This window comes from Bison bison, unplaced genomic scaffold (genome assembly GCF_000754665.1).
Source record: "Bison bison bison isolate TAMUID 2011002044 unplaced genomic scaffold, Bison_UMD1.0 scf7180017864518, whole genome shotgun sequence".
In the NCBI taxonomy this organism is placed as follows: Eukaryota; Metazoa; Chordata; class Mammalia; order Artiodactyla; family Bovidae; genus Bison; species Bison bison.
This window is the reverse complement of record NW_011495071.1, coordinates 8,036,378-8,046,050: the sequence shown is the minus strand read 5'-3', so window position 1 is coordinate 8,046,050 and position 9,673 is coordinate 8,036,378. Positions and strand designations below refer to the sequence as shown.

Genomic DNA, 9,673 nt, shown 5'->3' with positions numbered 1-9,673 from the left:
GCCCATGGAGCCCGCCGGGGTCCCGCAGCCCGGGGCGGGGGCAGAAGTGCGGCGGGGAGGAAGCGTTCACGAGAGAGGACAGAGAGAAGGAAAGGGGAGGGACACAGAGGCCAGAGGGTGAGGAGCCAGGAGGCAGAAGTGAGGAGAAGCGGGGGTCTCACTGAGAGCCCTCTGCGGTGAGAAGTCACCAGACGCCGGGAAGGGGCCAAGCCGGCCCCCAGGTCAGCGTGGGCAGGCTGGCCTTGGTGACAGCAGAGGTTAAGCTCTGACATTCCATGGCTCCACGTATTAGAGAGAAGCCTCAAGCCAGTCAATCCTAAAGGAAATCAACCCTGGATATTCATTGGCAGGACTGATGCTGAAGCTCCAGTACTCTGGCCACCTGATGTGAAGAGCTGACTCCCTGGAAAAGACCCCAATGCTGGGAAAGATTGAGGGCAGGAGGAGAAGGAGGCGACAGAGGATGAGATGGTTGGATGGCATCATTGACTGGATGGACATGAGTTTGAGCAGACTCCAGGAGATAGTGAAGGACAGGGAATTCTGGTGTGCTGCAGACCGAGGGGTCACAGTCCAACCCGACTGAGTGACTGAAGAACAATATATTAGAGAAGAGTGAAAGTCCCAGGAATCCAGCCAGGTCACTGGGTCCAGCTCTGGCCCTCAGTCTGCCACTGTGACAAGTGAGAGTTCAGGCCGAGGCAGTGCTCTGGGAACAATCTTGAGTCTAGCTCCTGTCTCCACCCTATACACCTCTTCTTCTGCCCCACCCCCACTCCCCACACTCTCAGCAGTCCACCTCACCCCATGACCCAAACTGGACCCAGGAACTGCCTCTTCCAAGCCAGCCCATTTCCTTGGGTTCCGGAAGCCAACTCACCCCTTCCCAACCACAACCAAGTGTGCAAAGAGCTCCAGCAAAGAGCTCGCCCACCCCAAGGAGGTACCTTACCGCCTGGAAAGAGTGCCACCCACCTCTGGAGCCCCTGGGACCATGCTGAGGTTCTGGGCCAGGCAAGTAACCACCAACCAGCCTCAGTCCCAGAAAATTCCTCGCATTCCAGGACCTGGTGTCTGGACACCAGAACCTTAAGGGACACGCTGTGTTCTATCAGACGTCCTCTGTATGCTCAGAGCTCACACAGCCCCACACATTTTCTCTCAAATACACACCAACACCTGCTCAGCCAGACACCACTCAACTGTGCACACTCTGAATCACACAGACACCCCAGTTAGTGTGTCTCATACACATTTATTCTCCAGCACACAACCCCACAGGCACCAGTCCTTCTCTTGGTTCCACACTCACTCAGGCACAGATAGCCTTTCACTCAGTCTTGGAGAGACTCTGAAATCAAAAGTCCACTTCCTGGGACTTCCCTGGTGGTCCAGTGGCTAAGACACCACGTTCCCAATGCAGGGGGCCTGGGTTCAATCCCTGGTCAGGGAACTATATTCCACATGCAGCAACTAAGACCAGGAGTAGCCACGTAAATAAATATTTTGAAAATATTTTTATTTATTTATTTGACTGCACCAGGGGAAGCAGACCCCTGCATTGGGAGCACAGAGTTTTAGCTACCAGACCACGAGGGAAGTCCCAATAAAGAAATATTTTTAAAAAGCCATTTCCTTCCATAACTTAAAAAAAAAGTCAACCTCCTTAGAGAAACAATCAATTTTTTCACCCTCGCTGAACACCTACCCACACTGCCATACTACACACACACACACTCACACACGCATGCACGCACATGCATGCACACACTCACATATGCACAGGCAATTCATTCCCCTTCTGAAGGAAAAAGGAAAACCATATAGGGTCAAATGCAAAATAGGGGGAGGCTTAAAAAAAAAACCTCCTCAGGAAATGTGATTCATCGGTCTGGAAACTGTGACGACCAGCTGGACAGACCCAGACAGACACAGAGGACACTGCCAGGGAGAAACAGGGCAGGAGGCAGGCACACAGAAGTGGGGAGCTAGGAGCTTTTGTTTTTTCTCTCCCTCCTTTGAGCTTTATTAGTCGAGATCTTTATCAGTCTCATCGCAGAGGACAGTCTGAGGACAGTCTGTGGAAGACTTCCCTCCCATTTCACAGAAGGACTGACAGCTGGGTGGAAGAGGAAGCGGTTCATCGTCCTGGATCCCAGAGGGAGGCAGCTGTATTACTCAGGAATCCTGGCTCCCAGAAGCCCGTACCCACCAGCAAGGGGCCCGGGGAGCAAAGGAGACTCGGAGGAGGCTCAGAGGCAGGGGCTGGCAGCAAATGGCTCCCAGAAAGTAGGGGACCTTCTGTCTAGACAGCCTGGGCCCCGCGCTGCGTGGCTTTCTGGGTCCTTCCCTACTGGGTCCCCTCCCGGATCTTTCATGTGGTCTGGCACTGTGGTCTCAGGGTGGGGCAGCCTTGACCCAGATTAAGATTCCTCCTCATTTCCTTGGTCATCTTCCCAGCTCCATCTGCCTCTTGCTCTGTAGAGAGAGGGCTGCCTGGGATGTCCCAAGGTACCTGGGGACAAGGCTGGAAGCAGGATCTTCCTGGTTCCCTCCCGTCAGGGCCCCGTGGCCATAGCTTTCACTCAAGTTGGGGTTGGCATCTGTTTTCTGCCTGCTTCCCTCCCACCCGTCCCCTGGCCCAGACAGATTCCTGCTTGAAGAGCCTGTCACTGCCACCCTGCTTGTTATGACGTGTGCCTCTCCAAGTTGCCTATGGCTGGGCACAGTGCCCAGAATGATGCAGCCAATGACCGGCACAGCCAGAGAGGGCTCCTTGTTATTTCTAGGGTAGTCCTCTGGTTTTTCAAAGAGGGGTCCCCTCCCCCACCAAGGCTGGATCAGGGAACAAGGCAGGGAAAATGGTTCTCTTGCACATATGCCCACAGATAGGCCAGTGGTCAGTGGGTTCTCCTATCTTCACGGAGCACACCCGTGGACGGTCTGGTACCACCAGCCCTGAGTTCACCCTGCTCCCCACTTGAACACTCTGATCCATAAACACAGGGAAGGACACAAACACAGAGATACACAAGTCCAGAGTCACAAACACATCCGGAGATACATAAACACACTCCAGTTACACAGTTACAGAGATAGCACTTGCACCCCCGAGCCACCCAGTTTCCAGGGAAACGCACTCCCAAGAATGTCCGGAGTGGGGCCAGGCAGGGCTGGGCTTGGTGCCTTGCCCCAGAGATGAGACAAGGAAACCCTTAGCTCCTGGAGCCCAGAGGAGGGGTAGTGCTGGGGAGAAGAACACCCGTTCCTTTGTGCCTCTGCCTACCCCTCCCCAGGCTGCCAAACTTCTGAGACAGGCTAGCCTAGACAAGGCGGCTATGGGGTGGGAGGCAGGGAAAGGGAAGGGGTTTAGGGTCAGGAGAGAGTGGGAGGGTACATACTTGGCAGGGTGGGCTTCTGGCTGCGGAAGAGTTGAGGGTCACTTGGGCCACAGGAAATGCCTGAGAATTCCATCTCAGCCCAGGCCCTCCCTCTTCCCACGGAGCTAAATGCTGCCCTGGAAAGACCGGGCGGGAGAGACCTGCAGAGCATGGGTTCCTCCACCCTGCTCACAACACACAGGGACAGAGCGTTCTTGCTCAGGAACATGAGGGATTTGGGGGTGGGCTCTTTCTCCAGCTTTCTCTGAACTCTGCCCCTGCCTCTCCTTGCTGCTCTGCTGTCTCACTCTCATGTACCCAAATCTTGGGGAAGATGCTCTCTTTGAAATGGAAGAGGACAGTCTGCAGCCAGATGGCAGCACGGCCAAAGCCCCAATTTACTGGGGTGGGGGGGTCCCTCTTTAGCTGGAGTCAGATAAGAGGGAGAGATAACAGGCCCTCTGGAAGAGACGAGGGCCGGTTTGCTGCTGCTGATGGAGTCAGCTGTCCCCTCATATCACACACCCAAGGGCAGGTCTTCTGGGTCAGCCGTGAAGGAAGAGACCCCACGGGGTGTGAAGAGCAGGAGAGAGGGAGACAGTGGAGAGAGTGGGATTTCCCCTGCCAAGGAGCTTCTTGCCAGTAAGAGGTGAGTGTGCTTAGTGGCTCAGTCATGTATGACTCTTTGCGACCCTATGCACCGTAGCCCACCAAGCTCCTCCATCCCTGGGATTCTCAGGCAAGAACACTAGAGTGGGTTGCCATATCCTCCTCCAGGGGATCTTCCTGACCCAGGGATGGAACCCACGTCTCCGGTGTCTCTTGCATTGGCAGGCGGATATTCTTTACCACTGAGCCATCTGGGAAGCCCAGTAAGAGGTAAACGTCCCCAGAAAACACTGCCAGGACATTGGTCCTCCTACTTAGAGCCGGGCTTAGTCCAAAGCTCCCATCCTTTACGGCTACCCAAGCCCACTTTTCACATCCCCCTAATATGATGCTTCACTGTATACACTGATGCCCAGGGCAAACACACCTGATCTATCAGAGTGCTACCTGGGTCAAGCCCTTCCTTACCTGCCTCATCACCATAGTAACAGGAGGCCCAGTTTTTAGAGCTCCCTTATACCACAAAGAGACCTGTTCCTTTGGGAAACGGGGTGGTAAAGACATTCGTGACCCAGACGCTGTTGTCAACAGTGTTTTAACAGGAGTGAGCATGTCCTCGGATTTTTTTGCCCTTGTCCCATCTGCATTGTCCTGATCTTCCAACCTCAACAGCTTTTTAGAACACCTCCCTCTTGGTATCGTGGAACCATGCCATTTTTCCCCTCGCTGCTCCTCCAGCTCTTCTCGCCTAACAACCATTAGCGACCACTGCACAGCTCCCCGTGTCCTCTGAGAGCAGGCAGTGGAACCTCTTCTCTCTCTTCCCACTACGGTGTGAGAGGTAGGGTGGGGCAACCAGAGAAAAGCCGGTCTGGATGCTGGCGGGGGTTTTGAAATGCACCTGATCCAGATGCACCTGAGCACCCCACCCCCAACTTGGCCACTCAGGCAGTTACCATGGCAACCAAAACAGCAGGCTTCCCCTGCACCTGTCACGCACAAGCTTTTAAACAGAGGCTCCCTGGCTTCAGGGCTGGCAGACCTTACCCTGAGTGAGCCGAGTGGGCTGCCGGACCGGGAGCCCATCAATAGTGCAGGCATTGCCGCAGGGGTAGAGGGTGAGGGTGCCCCGCAGGTTCTCGATGTAGCAGTGCTCCGGAGCCAGGCCTGGACCCTGCAGTGAGATGTCCCTGGCTGCAGAGCCAATCACGGTCCTCCCTGAAGACAGGAGGCAACTGTCAGATTCCGGTCCAGGCTGAGGAGGCAGGGAGGGGCTGGGAGGGCCACGGTGGGACTCGACTGCCATCTCCTACTCTGGGGAGAATCACGGCCCACCCTGTGGGGCCCCTGAGCCTGGTGGAGACAGTGAGGGGTAGAAGCCCATCTCGGCCGCAGAAACAGAAAGGCCCAGAGGACACCGAGGATCCGCAAACTTAGTAGGAGCTTCTTCTGCAGAAGTCCCTCAGTCCCTCCAAGCCCCCCTCCCCAGGACCTTTCTCTCCTTCCTATCCTCCCCCACCTTTTCTTCCAGCTCTCCCTCCCCCCTCCTCTCCCTCCCTTCTGCCACCTGCAACCCTTGCCCTCCTCACACCCCCTCTCTCCTGGCCCCTGGAGGGAGAGAGCTCCTGGACTGGTATTTGGAGAATGTGGGGAATGTAGTATCACCCGGGCAACAAATGCCGCCAGGAGAGGAGACAGGAAGGGCAGAAGCTGCAAGGTGGAGGGGGCTGTGCCAGGGCCTAACTTGGAGGTCTGCCCCACGCCCATCTTGCCCATCTCTCCAGCTCCACCAGCACCTTCTCCTTGGCCAGGCATGGCCCTGGAGCAGAGCCCCCTTTCTTCTTGGCCACACTGGTTGCCAAGAGTCATGAGCTCTACTATTTCAGGGCTCTCCTCCTGATTTCTAAGTTGATCTTTAATCCCTGTCATGGAGCCAGAATTAGTCTGGGGAGGCACAGACAAGGGAAGCAAGCTAGGGGGCGGGGGGTGGGGTGGGGTGGGCATTGTGACACGGCCTCCTATTTGGGAGAGGTGAACACTGCCAGCAGGTAGCAAGAGGGGCCCCCGCATGCCTGGATTTCCAAGCAGGAATGTCTGTAAGGATGGAGGGGTGGCAGTTGGGATGCACCCCAGACTCACCTTCCTCCAGTGGCAGAAGGGTGATGGCCGTGCTGAGCCGCCCGCTGCCCAGGCTCACCAGATGGGGTTTGTCCGTCTGCACTTTCAGCCCTTTGCCTGTTTCGATCAGGTCCAAGGGTCCTTTCTGCAGGTGGTGGAGGTAAGGGATGAGCATCATGAGAGAGTCCAGGCTGGCACCTTACCACGCTAGTCCTAGTCACACGTGCACTCTCTCCAGCACCTGCCCTCTCTAAAGGGCTCTGTAGGCGTTGAAAGGCTTAGCACAAAATCTTGTGCAGAGCAGTATTCCGTTAAATTGTAATTAGACCTGAATCTAGGCCACTAACTCGTCCCACTGGATTTATCTCAAGTCTTGGTTTAACTGCCCCTTTTGTCTATTAGGACAGAAACAAGTAGAAAGTAAGGAGAACTGGGAGGTGCGTGCTAAGAGTTGGGGGGGAGGTTGCTACAGAGGAGACCAATCAAGACTTATCCCTGTAGACTTGTCCACGGCAATCCACTTGGCCATGGCTTGCCCCTGTTAAACTTAATTACAAGAGAGGGCAGGGCAGAAACAGATACAGCTCCGAGTCAATCTGTAAACCACTTCCTGACTTTCAAAAGGTATTTTCTGGGTGAACCAATTAACCTAATTCAGCTAAAGACTTAGCTATGGGGACCTGGGGACAAGCATGGAGGTAGTGTGGTTCTCATTCTTGAGCTGGGACCACAGGGAGGGAGAGGAGCCGACCTGTCCCCACCAGACCACCTTCTTGCCCCATGGCCCTAACCTTTCTCACCTGCACCAGGCCCGGGGTCTTACATCCAGGGCCCACCTGGTTCCTATTGAGAGTGTCCATGTTCCTGGGGCCCCAGAGCTCCTGTGGACACAGCAGAAAACAGGTGAGGCAGGGATGCCGGGGCAGAAAGGGGCAAGGAGTGGGTTCTGCAGCAGTGTTCTCAGGGCAGGGGCAATGGCACCACGGCTCGCAGCAAGCTCCTGCTAAGGAGACCTGGGGGCAGTTCAGGAGTTTGGGGTTCGATGGGGGCCGTGTAGAGGGGAAGGGGGGTGGTGCCATGTCTTCAGCCACAACACAGGTCAGCATGGATGCTACCCCACCACACTGGCCCTGACCCCCACCCCCAAAAAGTCCTACAGGGCCCAGACCGTACGCTGGTCTCTCTTGCCTCTGACAGCCAAGACCCAGGCCTTGGCAGTTGAGGACCCTCGGGCACCTGAAGCCATAAGAAAGTGGGGAAAATCTACCTTAGAGAGGAAAGCTAGCTCAAGGCGGCCCCTCCAGGGACACTGGTAGACGGGGGGCCCCAAGCAGGTGGCATGGCTGAGCAGGCGCTCCCTTCCACAGCCTCTCCCCCTTTGTTTCCCCAGGGGTCTCAGAAGGATGTTTTCTTAAAGGAGACACGAGGGGGAAATGCCACTATTCCTGCCATCTCTGTCTCAATTCCTGAATCCTCTCCTCCCCAGAAAGCATCTTAACCCCCCATACACAATCAGGAAAAATAAAAAATAAAAACCCCCAGTGGTGACTAACACTGAGAATATAGGACTCTTGGGTTCTCAACCTGATTTGGTACCATAGGGAGCTGAGGTCCTTAGAACCAGAGGTAAAACAGACTCCAGAGCTCCAGAGCCTTCCCCTCTGTGGCTCACAGTTTTGGTACCTGAGAACTGTGAGGAAGGAGCTTTGTGTACTAATATGTGCCTACATGCCCATCCCTTGGCCAGCTTGCTGAGGTGAGAAACTTCCTATTGACTGCTGAAATGTTACTGGGGAAGCTGACGAGAGTGTGACCAAAGGGAGGGAGGGAGACCTAGGAAGGCAGGGTTCCCTTCCACTTTCTCTTCCAGCCATCTTCTAAGAGACTTGGAGAGGAAGTGGGGGCAGGAGCCAGCACTCCAAGGAGTGTCTGACCCTGGCAGTGGGGCCCAAAGGCCTTAGCAATAGTGTTACTAATTTTACCCTCCCAGCTTCCACCCTTCCGGACCTGGACTGAATCGTCTCCGTCACCATTTCCACCCAAGCTGGAGGAAGAGAAGCTGGAACAGGGCCTGAGGCCCACCCCCAAGTCTGCCTGGGAAGAGGGAAGGCAAAGGCCGTTAACCTACACCAAGGCTCAAGCCGGCCTGGCACCTCCCCAGGAGATCTGGCCAAGGGAAAGAATTTCCAGGGACAAAGATGGCTGCACGGCTTCTTTCAACTCAGGGAAGTCCTTCAGCTTTCTGAGGGAGAAGAGGCAAGAGAGTGGGTTAGGGATATAAGCATATACAAAAGAGGGGGTAAGAAAAAACAATGAACAATGGTGAAGGAAAGGCATCACTGGGTAACAGAAAGAGCTTTAGACTGGGATGCAAGAGCCTTAAATTCTAATCTTGACTTTCTTATTTATTAGCTGAGAGACCTTGGGCATGTTATTTAACTGTTCTGAGTGTCAATCGTTCTCTATAAAAGTGGAATAATGATTTATATTTAAAAAGAAGATTGTCTGGATTACTGCTTGCCTGGGGCTAGGTGTGGAATGCGTGAACCAATTAGACCTGTCAGAGGGACCATCTAATGAGCTATAAATGGGCAGATTTGGGGGGCATGACAGAAATGTTCTAAAACTTATTTGTGATGATGGTTTGCCCAGATCTGTAAATACACTAAAAATCATTGAATGTACACTTAAGTGAATTTATGGTATGAACATCATACCTCAATAAAACTATTAGTTTGGTTGTTGTTGTTTTTTAAGATGATTGTCTTAGAGATTCAGAAAGTGAAAGCTGCTCAGTCCTGTTGGACTCTTTGCAACCCCATGGACTATACAGTCCATGGAATTCTCCAGGCAAGAATACTGGAGTGGGTGAAGTGAAGTGAAATGAAGTCACTCAGTCGTGTCCCACGACTCTTTGCGACCCCATAGACTGTAGCCTACCAGGCTTCTCCGTCTGTAGGATCTTCCAAGCAAGAGTACTGGAGTGGGTTGCCATTTCCTTCTCCAGGGGATCTTCCCGACCCAGGGATGGAACCCAGGTCCCTGGCATCGCATGTGGATTTCTTACCAGCTGAGCCAAAAGGAAAGCCCTAGAGATTCAGGTATTATACCAAATGCCACTCTGTGAAGTGCCAAGCACCGTAAATATGCCAGTTACTAGTATGAGCTTCCTGAACTTAAGTCACTTCACTTTTCTGGGCTTCAGTTTCTTCATCTGTCAAGTTTGTCGCCATCACTCTGTGAGGGAGCAGTGAGTGTGTTCACTTATTTACACCAAGGATTTCAAGTGGCGATAAAGCCTGTAAAGGAACGAGGTTGATGGGGGAAAAGAGTGATTGGAGGAGAGAAGAGAAGGGAATAAGGAGGTGAAAGAACAGGAAGAGATAAGGAGAGAGGTGTAGGGAGAGACGGAGAAGATAAGAAAAGATGTAGAGACAGGGAGGCGCGAGGCTGTGGCTCCAGGTCCGAAACTCAATCCAGGTGGAGTGGAGATACACCAGATCAAGGCATTCCAGCCCGCGGGCGGTGCTCTGACCCAGGGGCTGCACAGCGGCCCGGAGAGCCGC

The 9,673-nt window shown here is 54.0% G+C and overlaps 1 protein-coding gene across 1 annotated transcript in view; it reads right to left on the bottom strand.

Moving 5' to 3' along the window:
* The window catches only part of PHLDB1 (pleckstrin homology-like domain, family B, member 1), a 49,807-nt gene that overhangs the window by 36,821 nt on the left and 3,313 nt on the right, over positions 1 to 9,673 (bottom strand). Inside the window, 3 exon segments of the mRNA XM_010830647.1 lie at positions 5,037 to 5,207; positions 6,129 to 6,252; positions 6,908 to 6,988. Coding sequence (XP_010828949.1) covers positions 5,037 to 5,207; positions 6,129 to 6,252; positions 6,908 to 6,967 — 355 coding nt within the window. The 5' untranslated portion in view covers positions 6,968 to 6,988.